The sequence below is a fragment of the Zalophus californianus genome, chromosome 5, assembly GCF_009762305.2.
Source record: "Zalophus californianus isolate mZalCal1 chromosome 5, mZalCal1.pri.v2, whole genome shotgun sequence".
Classification (NCBI taxonomy): domain Eukaryota; kingdom Metazoa; phylum Chordata; class Mammalia; order Carnivora; family Otariidae; genus Zalophus; species Zalophus californianus.
This window is the reverse complement of record NC_045599.1, coordinates 28,685,623-28,697,955: the sequence shown is the minus strand read 5'-3', so window position 1 is coordinate 28,697,955 and position 12,333 is coordinate 28,685,623. Positions and strand designations below refer to the sequence as shown.

The following is a 12,333-nucleotide window of genomic DNA, read 5'->3' as shown; positions in this document are numbered from 1 at the left end:
GCAATGGCTGAGCTCGTGCTCTGGGTTCCTGCCTTTCTTCACTGTCAGATGCAGTCTCCATCTTTCTGGGCTGCTTAAAGCACCCCAGCTCTCTGCCACCAGATGTGTGCCAGACGGCCGGGCGTGGAACGTGCTTCTCATAAAAGGTGTGCTTCCGAGGTGCTCTGTCTCGCGTGTGTCCCTGGACAAAGGAGTTGCTATGGTAACTACCCTCTGGAAAACACGCAGGAATAAACAGATCAGGCTCTTGCTCAACTAGCTGCAGTGTGGCTCTGTGCCCCTCTTTGTTAGCCCCACTTGACACCCCCTCCCCCACAGGTGGAGCTGAGGGCCCACCCTTGGGCGGTAGAGGGCGGGAGGGCCAGTCCTCTGGGCGTGTCCAGATGGAAGGCGAGCTGGGGTTTGCAGCAAGAGCGGAGTCGTGGGTTTCCCTGCTCCTCGGTGAAGAAGGCAGAGGAATGAGACCCCTGCCCAGCTCTTTCCGAGGAGCTGCAAGGCTCCTCGTCCCACCTGACACCGACCCCTCAGGCTCACTCCCGGGTGGATCCAGGCCCAGTTAGCAGTAGGTGAGCACACTCCTGGAGAGCTCCCAAGTGGAGAAACTGGCCGTTGAGGTTTCAGCCACAGAGGAAGAGCCTGGGGGCTGGGCGGGCGGTCGGGGAAGAAAAGCTCTTGAAGTGAGGGGGTTGTTGGAGACTTGATCTCCAGATTCCTGAGCCCTGGGCGCTCCTCACAGGTCACTCCTGTGCTTTATATCCTTGTGTCACAGGCTGTCTCTGTCCCACCCAAATGAGCGGCCCAAGGCCACTCGGAGTTGCGGTGACCCCTCCCCTCCCCCCGGGCCTTTGTGTCCATCACTGTGCTCAGAACAAGTTAAAGGAGCAGTGCCTAAAATAAGACCACAGCTTCTCCCCACAGTGGCCATGTACCTTCTCTGGGAGAGAGCCTTTCGCTACCACTCCGGGCAGTAAGAGGAAACAAGCCACGTCCACTTGCCTGAGAAACCATAATTTCCCATGAGCATGCCAGAGGGGTGGGCTTAGGGCACCCTTGTGGGTCTCTGTCTAATGAAGGCCAGGTAGAGCATTCTTAGCATGTTACTGGGAAAAGGTGGTAATCCACCAGACTCCTGTACATCCTGGCTCTGCAGACACTGTTTGGCCCATGTTTCCCTGTGGCCCCAGAAAGCAGGGGATGGTGAGGAGGTGAGGGGATAGTGGAGGCCAGGGGGAATGGCAGATGGCTACAACTCTGTGGTCGCACCTGCTCCTCCCTGGCCCCCTGGGCTCCCCCCAGAACTGCTATGGCTAGCTCTCTTCTCTGCCTTTACCCCTCGAGGCTGTGCTCACATCAGGTGAGGCTCCTACTGTAGCTTCCTCCCCAGCCATGGGCAGGACCATAGTGTTGCAGGTGTGGTGCATCCTCCAGGAGTGAAGGAGGAAGAAGCCCAGGCTGGGCCCATTTCTGCATCATGGCATCTGGCGCTTAGGGTCACTTGGGCATATCCCAGGCACCCTTTCCTGCTTGGCCAAGATAGGTCCGTCTCTGCTGGACGTTGGAGCACACTGCCACCGTCACTTACAGGGAAGCTTCAGTGGAACCGGCAGGTGGGCCATCTCCCCCTCCATCTGCACTCAGGCTGCAGGGGGAACAGTCCTGTTGAGATTAATGGCTAAGGGTGGGAAATGTACTGGTTCTCACCCTGACCTCACAGGGCCTCCCTCCAGTGATTCTCAAATGGGAAATTCAAGGTGAGGGACTCTGGCCTGGGAGTGCCACGTAGACATGGGCCTCGTGGGACGTGATTACTGAGTCACTGTATTCCTGCCTTGGGTTCCTAGTGGAAACCTGTGCCAGGTGTGACTGGTTCCCACCACTGCCACTAGGAACGGGAGTAGCCAAGCAGTTGTTCAGCGTTCTACGCCGTCGGTACTGCATCAGACCCAGCCGCTAGCACTCCTTCATGTGCGCTATGTAATCCTGTCAAGTTTAAATACGGGATCTGTTCCTTACTTTATAATGATTCTGAGTTCTGACTTTGCTGGAGATCTTTAGTACTGACAACCCGGAATACAAGGAATTCTTCAGTACCAGGAGGCGGTCCGGCCTGAGCCTGGTCCCCAGGGGAGTGGTCCTAGGCAGGGCGGTGGCACGGGTGGCACGGGCAGAATTGCTGATGTGGGGAGGGGAGTGTAAGATACGTTCTAGGACAATCTGGGTTAAGAAAAATGAGGAAAGGTTGATGTCGACGTTTCCCAAGAGAACTATGCTGCGGAGGTGGAAAAACTCTCTTGCCAAAGGGCACTTGCTATTTCTGCCCATCTTTGGTGCTGTGGAAGAGCCGTCATCCTATCCCGTGAGGGCTTGCTCTGAAGGCCGGGCAAATGAACCCGAGAGTTTTTAAAATTTTTTACAGTGTTGGGGCGCCTGGATGGCTCTATTGGTTAAGCGTCTGCCTTCGGTTCAGGTCATGATCCCAGGGTCCTGGGATCGAGTCCCGCATCAGGCTCCCTGCTCAGCGGGGAGTCTGCTTCTCCCTCTCCCTCTGCCCCTCCCCTGCTTGTGTGTGCTCTCTCTCTCACATAAAATCTTAGAAAGTTCTACAGTGTCAAGCATACAGAATGCTGAATGAGGGACACTTACATCACACCCCTAGATTTAATAGCACTTAGCATATCACCACATTGGCTTTACTCTGTGGAGTTTGTTGCAAGTATTTGAGAGTAAATAGCAGACGTCAAAATCCTTCAGCCCCTAGTATTTAGGCACGTATCTCCTGTAAACAGGGGTCTCTCCAGAGTAGTGACATTATGGTCACACCCAAGAAAATTAATAATCCTTTAGTATCTAATATGCAGTCTATGTTCAGATCTCAGTTTTGTCCAGAATGACTTTTATAGCTCGCTTTTCTTTCTTTTTTCTTTTTTTTTGTAATCAGTATCCCATCAAGCATTGATAGGTTTGGTACGTTGTGTTTGGTTGTTAGGCTTCTTCAGCCTGTTCTATTGCATCCTGCCTCTTTCTCTTTATGTTTTTAGGATGTTGACTTGGTGGAATCCCATCATATGCTTTTAGTTTTGAGTCTGAATATCTAGGTGTTTGATGTTGCTTTTGTCAACAGAGATTGGCCAAGCCCCTGCCGTCCCAGAAACGCAGGCATGACCCACTGCTCAGGATGCACGGCTCACTTTCGGGGCCGCATGCACTGCTGGCTCTGCAGGGTTGGTCCTGGTGGCGTGTGGAGGGCTGACTGCAGGCAGCCTGTTGTGGGAAACAGGGTCACGTGTGCGCTCCACCACTTCTTACTGGGGGACCTCCATGTTTTCATCTCCAAAACAAAGGGGATGGAGCGGAGGGGCCTCCTGGTCCCATTCAACACCTGTGCGACTCAGCTCAGAGTGTGGTGGGGCAGAGCACCTGCAGCTTCATGCCTCGGGGTAGCTGCTTCCTGAGGCTGCTGCCCGTGCCCAGGGCCCTGAACGTGGGGCCCGGGAGGTTGCCTGAGATTCTCTGACGCTCTCACCTGACCGGATGCTCTCCCACTCTGCTCCCTGCAGCTGAGATTCTGGAACTGGCGGGCAATGCAGCAAGAGACAACAAGAAGGGACGGGTCACGCCCCGACACATCCTGCTGGCTGTGGCCAACGACGAGGAGCTGAATCAGGTATGGGGCACTCTTCTCCCTCCCCTGCCAGACGCTTGGGCAGGCAGTCCTGCTGCCCGAGAGACACAGGGAAGTTGGCATTTGGCTGGCTGTCAGAGGTAGGCACTGCGTTTTGGACTATTAGCAGCTTCTCTGACCCCCATGCCAGTTTTTCCTCAAGGCTTTATTTGGGACAGGAGGGAATGAAACAAGGTATTTGGCCCTCCCTGGAGGAAAGATAGTGAAGTTTCACTGGAGTGAGGGACTCTGAGGACCTGCTCCCTGTATACTGAGCGTGAGTCCTGTCAGCATCCTTGGAGATGCCGTGGAGGAAGGAGCTCGACCAAGTAAAGCAAGAATGTGAATGGGCAGGGCAGACTTCTTGAAGGTCAGAGACAGGGTAGATAGGCTAACCATCTGCTACCTTGATTTTCCTGCAAGCTGCTAAAAGGAGTCACCATAGCCAGCGGGGGGGTGTTACCAAACATCCACCCGGAGCTGCTAGCAAAGAAACGAGGATCCAAAGGGAAGTTGGAAGCCATCATCACGCCACCCCCAGCCAAAAAGGCCAAGTCTCCATCCCAGAAGAAGCCCGTGTCTAAGAAAGCAGGAGGCAAGAAAGGGGCCCGGAAATCCAAGGTACGTGATTGGGCAGGTGTATGTGGGTTGGGGCAGGGCAGGTGCAGGTCGGTGAGGTCATGAGTGGCTCCCTCCTGCTGAGGGCTTATCCAAGGACTAAGGAACGTGTGGGAGCTGCTTGCAGAGAGGCTAGCCCAGCTCCAGTGACCAGAATCTGAGTGAAAAACTGGATTCCTGCAGGCAAGGGGGATGTGGGGAGGAGGCTGGGGCAGATAGCCCCAGACTGGAAGGACCCCATTCCTGGCCTGCCAGGCAGAGGCTTACACCTCTGGGAAGGGACCTGGGTGGTGTAGGAGCTTTCCTGTGTTGGGGCGGCTGCCATCGAGTCCTACCTGAGGGCGCTGGCTGCCTACTTGCCCCTGACGCTCTCAGAATTCTCACTATGTTGCCATGCCTGCATGTCCTCTGAGCATCTTCAAGGAAGGATGGTTCAGGCAGTTAGCTCTTCAGAATGGTTGCCTTGTTAAGGAAGAAAACAGAGGAATTCAGATGCTCCTTCCAGACCCAGCTTGGACTGAGATGAGGTCCCAGGTGCCGATCTTTTTGTGGCGAGTGAAGCGCTCTCAGTAGTGTGACCTAATGTCTTCGTGGGTGGGGCAGGCCGGCTAATCCCCAGCCCCGATCCTCGTGGTGGAGGAGCGGCAGCCCAGCCTTGGGAGGTCTGGGCCTGCGGGTGGTTGCGCTCCCTTGTCTGAGCAACGGCGGGAGGCCCCAGAGCAACTGGAACAGGTGTTCTGTGTTCCTGCCTCACCGGACCCAGCCTGTGAGCTCTTGTCACAGCCTCCAGGGCCAACCAGCCAGGGACCGGACAGTGAGAGCTCCTTTTAACAAAATGGAATCTTAAGCTGTCCTGCTCCCCCCTGCCCTGGGGCACCCCCTCAGGTTTGATCCTTCTGGTCTCCAGCCAGACTAGGTGGAAATTACCTCTGGCAGAAGGTGACCTGCCTATTTTGTGAGACCCTCAGTAGTAGCTCCTTAGAGATGCCTTGTGGGTCAGATGCAGTGTCAGCACATTCTTCCCACCAGAACCCAAAGCCTTTGCCCATTTGAGATGGTGAGGACACCTTGCCAGGCCAGGCTGCAGGAGCACTGCCCTTGCACCCCACTCTCGTCCACCCTCCCAGCATGTCCCCCCACCCTGAGCCGGTCCACAAGCAGGCCTCCAGCCCCCCAACTTCCTATCTACACTGTTTGCCAGCCTTTGGTAGTTGAGGTGGAAGAAGCTGTAGTTTTTGTACATGCTGCTGGGTGTGAACAAATGCTTCCCTGAAAACAACAAAATCTGAAATCATCTTGCCCACAGGCCACCGCCCTGCCCCAACCCCCTAGCTGAGAATCACTCCCAACTCTCTGAGAGAGAACCCTGTAACTGAAGAGTGTCCTGGAAGTTTTTTCCAGCTCCGTACACCCCACCTAGCTCACAAGTCCTAGGGGGAGGCTCACGGCCAGGCGGGGATGTCGCAGAATGCTCCCTTACTCGTTCCTGCCAAGTATAAAATTAGCAGATTGAACTGTTTCTCTCTCTCCTTTCAACATTTACATTTGCGGGGAGGAACAGGACGACAGGGAAGGCAGGGGGACGTGCCTGTGCAAGCCTTTCTAAGTGTTAGAAGATGAAGATGCCAGGTCCCTCATCTCTGGATCACAGGCCCCAGGAAGCTGGCTGCCCGCAGAGCAGGGCCCTTGGTGCTTGGCTTAGTGTTCCTCCAGCTGTGGCCCGAGCGTGGCCCTTGTTCATGCAGACCCACTGCTTACTGACGCGGAGTAGCCCCTCTGTGTGCCTCGGGCAACCCTGGGCTGAACCCTGCTCCTGTCACCGCTGATCTTCCCCGAGTAGGAATTGTCTGACGGCTTTTTGGCCTTCCCACTTGACCAAACACTAGGAATGCTGTTTCTTTCTTTTTGGACTGGAAATGAAGGGGGTGTGTGTGTGTGTGTCTGTGTCTGTCTGTCTGTAGCTCTAGTAGCTATATTTGGAGCTCACTGTTTCTAATAACCATACGCCAATAATCACTCAAACACTCAGCTTTCCCCTTGATTACAAAAGCAGGAAGTCTGTTATGGTGGTCTGTTTTTCTTCCACACAATAAAACACATTGTCTGCTTACTGTACCAGTATTTGGCTAACATTAAACCCTGGGGGAAGCTGAAATTGGAACCGTGAACAGCTAATTTTCAAAACATTTGTTTAATGTAAATTGTGGTGTCAGCTCCCAGAAACAGCAGAGAACCTGCATCTCCAGGTTTAAGTGGAATGTTCTGAAAATAACCTTTCCAGAGACATGAGCAGAAAGCCTTAGTAACATGCTAAAGCACTTGGAGTAAAAGGGAGTTGGTATTTTTCAAGTGTCAACACTTGAATTCCAAATCATAATTTTCCCCCCAATTCGATGTAATTGGGAGGTTTTGAAAGTCTCCAGTTGTGACAACTGAGTCAGCTATCGTGGAACCAGAGAGAGGAGACAGCAGAACCCACTGGGGCTGCGAGTCCAGGGCCCTGATGGTGCCTTGGGGCTCCTCCTGCCTACTTGGGTGGCCTCAGGCAAGTCTGGGCCTCAGTTTACCCCCTCCCATAAAAATGATGGGGTCCATTCCAGGCTCACATTTCAATGACTGAATCTTTGCACTGTGTTTGTGCCTCAGTAATGTGTGTAAGAGTGGGGATGGTACAAAGGAGGATGCTGTAGGAATTCTCAGCACAGCCCCCCCTGCCTCCCCAGAGCAGTCTCTGTAATGAACGTCTCTGCACCTTGCAGAAAGTCTATGCATGGAAAAGCATAGAGATCCGTAAAGCCCTCCTCGTCGTCCCTGCCTTTAGATATAAACACATATAAAAGATGCTACCCACTGTTTTGGCAGGGTGGCACAGTGGTGAAGGGTGCCAGCTTACTTGGCTTTGCAATCTAATTGCCATTTTCTGGCTGCATGACCTTAGTGAGTGACTTAATTTCTCTGGTAGCTCAGTCTCCTCATCTGTGAAATGGAGACCGAACACAGGGTGCTTGGGAGGCTTAGGAGAAAATGCGGTCGAGTCCTTACGACAGTGCCTGGCACACACCTTCACTGCTGTTCTGACTCCCTTGTTCTGCCCCTCTCAGCATAGAGCTGGCTCTTGAGAATTCCGTGGTGTGGTTCTGGTGCCCTAGATAGTACGCAAAACCGTTTTAACCAGTTCTCTGCGAATGAACTTGCGGTTGTTCTGAGCGTTCCGACCAACGGTGCCACAGGGACCCTAACTGTATGTGGGTGTCCATGTTCCTGGATCTGTAGGACAGAGTCCCCAACGGCAGCTTGCTGCAGCAGACAGATTTCTGAGGGCTGTTGCTCACGTACAGAGCATGTTTTCCCGTTCAGAAATTTCTAACTCTGCCGCCTCCTTTTAACAGTTAACACCAAAGCTGTTGAAAGAAGATGCCTGCATTTAGTCAGTAGTCATCGCATCTGCATGTGCTCCTCATTCCTCTTGCTGGTGAGGGTACGGCAGTGAAAGCAGGCCCTTGCCCTCTGTGGGTGCTTGCTGAGCTTTGGGCTAGTGAGGGGGGCAGAGTCATTACAGAAGGGGTGTTGGGGGGAAGCGGGTGCCGTGACAAAAACACAGCAGGGATGCCAGAGGCAGCCTTACTTTACAGAGGCAGTTGGGTGAGGCTTCTCTGGTAAGGTGACACTGGAACAGAGAGGCCTTCGAGAGTAAGTTGTCTGGGCATTCAAGTGACTGGCGGGAAAGCGCTTGTGACAGAGGACCAACCAGCCTGCCTGTCCCCTCCCAGAGAGAACCTGACAGGACTTGGATGTGAGGTTTCCGATGTTTCTATAACACGCACACCTCTGGCAATTAGAGAAGTTTCAGAACCCTTCGTAAGATTAGGTTTTCAAATGCATAAAATACTGAAGATTCGAAGGAAGCCATTTATGCTTAAATCATCCAGATTAAGACCCCTTGTCAGAATATTTACTGAGAGCCATAGGATAATCTTTAGGGGATCTGCAAGAAGACCGTTTTGCCAAAAGTCTGGATTAAAAAATTCTCTCACCTAGGATTTTTCTGGTTTCTTTGTTTTTTCATTTTAATTCCAGTTAGTTAACATACAGTGTTCTGTTAGTCTCAGGTGTACAATATAGTGATTCAGTCTCACCCAGCACTTTTCAAACATAAACCCGCATAACCCTCCAACTGAACTCCACCCCCATGTGGAAATCACCCCCTGAGTCATGAAGATATGCTTGCTTCCTACTGCCTGGCAGGAAGCCCACGATGAATTTCGTTGAGTACCTGTTTCTTTTTTGAGAGAGAAATATTTAAACTGAAAATTGAGTGATGAATGTTTGGGTAAGGGATGCCAGAGAAAGACATTGGTTATTGTGAGAAGCTGCCATCCTTGCAAAATCTTGCTGGCCTTTTATTGAGCTTCCTAGCAGGCTGACATCTGGGTGAAAGAGACTGGACATAGGTCATCTTGGGTTGATGATTTCACATAAGGCTTTTTGGACACTCAGCCCTGCCTGTTCTTAAATAGGTCTCCCTCTGACTCTTGACTGAATAGAAGCTGGGTGCAGGTACAATACATGGGAGCTTTTGGATTTGTAGAATAATATTAAATTCCCCGAAGTCAATCATTTTGGAGATGGACAAAGAGTATTGCTTGCTAGCTTTTTCCCCTCTTGCCAGGGTCTGAAAAAAATCTTACCAGCTACTGTCACCATTTCATAGAAGAAAATGGCATTTGAATCAGTAAGACTGGGAAGGGAAGTAATCCCTGACTATAGCCTTGATGTAAAACCTAGGGGAACAGTTACTATGATTTGAATGTAGTGACCTCTCACGAGGCATCTGAGTGCACCTCAACTACTCTGTTGTGGGCTAGGAACCTCGCACGGAAGAGACTTGGCCAGACTGGAGAGAACCAGGAGGAATGGCTTGTCCTACACAGACAGGGTTTGGCAGCTTTCTCTCAAGGCCACTGGTTTAGCAGATCTCCCATCTTAGATTCATTTTCCCCCCAAGGAATCGAAGGCAGAGGGAAGTTAAGCAGTGTGCTCTAGGTTACGTCACTAGTAGAACCAGAAATCAAATGCAGAATTTCAGAGCTCAAACATCACGTCCCTCGTGTGTCCTATGACTGTGGACCACTTACTTGCCCTGGCAGAGGCCCCTCTGTTCTGTAGGTGGAGGGCTGACAGCCGACTGCTGTAGGGCGAGCGGGGCAATAGCTTAAAAACATTTTTATTTTTAATAACACATCTGGACTCTCTTTGAATATATTTGTGCATTCGTGATACACATTCTGCTTAAAACGTCCATTTTCTATCCTCTGTAGCACTGTTTTCCAGTTTTATCGAGATATGCTTGACATACGGCATTACATACATTTAAGGTACACAGCATAAGGACTTGACTCACATCAGTTATGAAATGGTTACCACAGTAAGTTTAGATGATATTCATTGTGTCATGTAGATACAAAAAAGGCGTTTGTTTTTCTCTGTGATGAGAACGCTTAGGACTTACTCTCTTAATAACTTTCAGATGTGCCATGCAGCATTGTTAGCTATGGTTGGGGTGCCGTGCATTACATCCCCTGTACTTCTTTATCTCATAACTGGAAGTTTGTATCTTTTTTTGTAGTATTTTTTAAAAAAAGTATAGTTGACCTACAATGTTAGTTTCAGGGCATACAGCATAGCGATTTGTCTTCTCTGTAGATTTCACTGTGTTCACCCCAAGTGTATCTACCATCTGTCAATTGTGCAACCTTAATTATAATACCATTGATTTTATTCCCTGTGCTGTACCTTTTATCCTTTTGACTTACTCTGTAACTGGAAGCCTGTACCTCCTACGCCCCTTCACCCATTTTGCCCACCACGCTGCCCACCTCTCCTCTGGCAGCCTAATGTTCTCTGTATTTATGATTCTGTTTCTGCTTTTTGTTTTCTTCATCTCTTTGGATTTTTAGATTGCACATGTAAGTGATACCATACGATATTTGTCTTCTCTGATTTACTTCACTTAGCATACTATCTTCTAGGTCCATCCATGTTGTTGCATATGGCAAGATCTCATCCTTTTATATGATTGAGTAATATTCCATTGTCTGTGCATGTGTATAATATATGCATATGCCACTTTATGCATTCATCTACTGATGGACACCTGGTTGCTTCTCTGTCTTGGGTATTGTAAATAATACTGCAATAAACAATAGGGGTGCATATATCTTTCCAAATTAGTGTTTTCCTTTTCTTTGGGTACATAACGAGTGGTAGAATTACTGGATCATATGGTAACTGTATTTTTAATTTTTTGAGGATCATCCATATTGTTTTGCATAGGGGCTGCACCAATTTACATTCCCACCAACAGTGCCCAAGGGTTCATTTTTCTCCACATCCTCGCCAGCAGTTATTTCTTGTCCTTTTGATTTCAGCCATTTTGGTAGGTGTGAGGTGATAATTCAATGTGGTTTTGATTTGTGTTTCCCTGATAATTAGTGATGTTTAGCATCTTTTCATGTCTGTTGGCCAACTGTATGTCATCCTTGGAAAAATGGCTGTTCATGAAACCCACTTTATTGAGAGTTTTTATCATGAATGGATGTTGAATTTTGTCACATGCTTTTTTTTTTTTTTTGCATCTTTTGATCCTCTCGATCATATAATAGTTATCCTTCATTGTGTTGATGTGGTACATCATGTTGTTTGATGTGCAAATATTGAACCATCCTTGCATCGCCAGAATAAATCCCACTTGATCGTGGTAAATGATCTTTTTAACGTATTCTTGAATGCAATTTGCTAATATTTTGTTGAGGATTTTTTATCTGTGTTCATCAAGGATATTGGATTTTGGGCACCAGGACCCTGCTCCCATCCACCTGTGCTACCAAAGTTTGGGGGAAATGTAAACCATGGCACTAACCAGTTCCTCTGACCTGGAGAGAGTTCCAGCAGCTCCCTGCCATTTGGTGGAGTTCTAGGGCTGGATCTTTTATATTCTAGCTGCTCTCTTAAACCAAGGCTATTTTTTTCAGTGCCCCGAGGTAGAGAAATCTGCTGCTCAGTGCCTCAGTTACTTCCTACCACAGTTCACAGCAGCAAGGGTGGGGGTTCCCTTCATTATCATGTCTCCCTCTCTTTCGCTATTTGTTCTCTATGTGGTCTCTTTATCTTTTGTTAGTAGAAGCTGTTGTCAGCCCTCAGTTCTTCAGAAGGAATTGCTGTATCAATAGGTGTAGATGTGGGGGTGTCTGTGGTGGAGGTGAGTTCAGGGTCTTCCGCTATCACCATCTTGAACTGGAACTCTAGGTGAAAGTTTGTACCTTTTGACCACTGACATCCAAGTCCCCCATAAGTACACAACTATGAATAAAAAAAGGAGATGTAGGGCCTTAGATGGAATCTGAGCAAGTTAAGGGACCTTTTTTTTTTTTGTCTTCATAGTACATTTAACTTCATTGCGTTGTATATATCTTTCTTTATTGTTGTGTTTGATTCATTTAAGTTATTGTATGTAGCAGATAGCACTAAGTCAGTGCATTTCATGGTTGGAATTTACCACCATGTGGTTATCCATTCTGCTCTGGAGATATTTAAGTTGTTTCCAATTTGAGGCTCCTACCAAGATTCCTGCACAAAAGTACATGCTTTTTGGTGCACACATGTTGTATTGTCTTGGGAGAATACCTTTAAGTGGAATTGTGGTATCACAGGGTATTTATATGTTCAGCTTTAGTAGAGAGTGCCAAATAGTTTTCCCGAGTGGTGGTAAAAGTATGTGGTCCCAATGCAGCAAATGGGAATTCCAGTTCTACATCCTTGCCAAGGCAGGCTAATTTGAGAATTAAATTTTAACCATTCTGGTGGGTGTGCACTGTCTTGGTGACCAGTTAGCCTTAGCATCTGCACAAACAAATTTTGGCCCTTTGGATAATTCCTTTTGTTCTAGTGTTCTGTGCAGTTTTAAAAAAAATAGGATTAGCTATCTATTTTAAATGAGTTACACAGTACTTCTTTTTATATTATGGATATGAATTCTTTTTTTATTGAGATATGGA

At 49.0% G+C, this 12,333-nt stretch overlaps 1 protein-coding gene across 6 annotated transcripts in view; it reads left to right on the top strand.

Moving 5' to 3' along the window:
* The window catches only part of LOC113928700 (core histone macro-H2A.1), an 85,238-nt gene that overhangs the window by 28,236 nt on the left and 44,669 nt on the right, over positions 1 to 12,333 (top strand). For all 6 annotated transcript variants that reach the window (XM_027604615.1, XM_027604613.1, XM_027604614.1 and 3 more), the window contains 2 exons: positions 3,558 to 3,664; positions 4,085 to 4,282. In XM_027604615.1, coding sequence (XP_027460416.1) covers positions 3,558 to 3,664; positions 4,085 to 4,282 — 305 coding nt within the window. The remainder of the gene's footprint in view (positions 1 to 3,557; positions 3,665 to 4,084; positions 4,283 to 12,333) is intronic.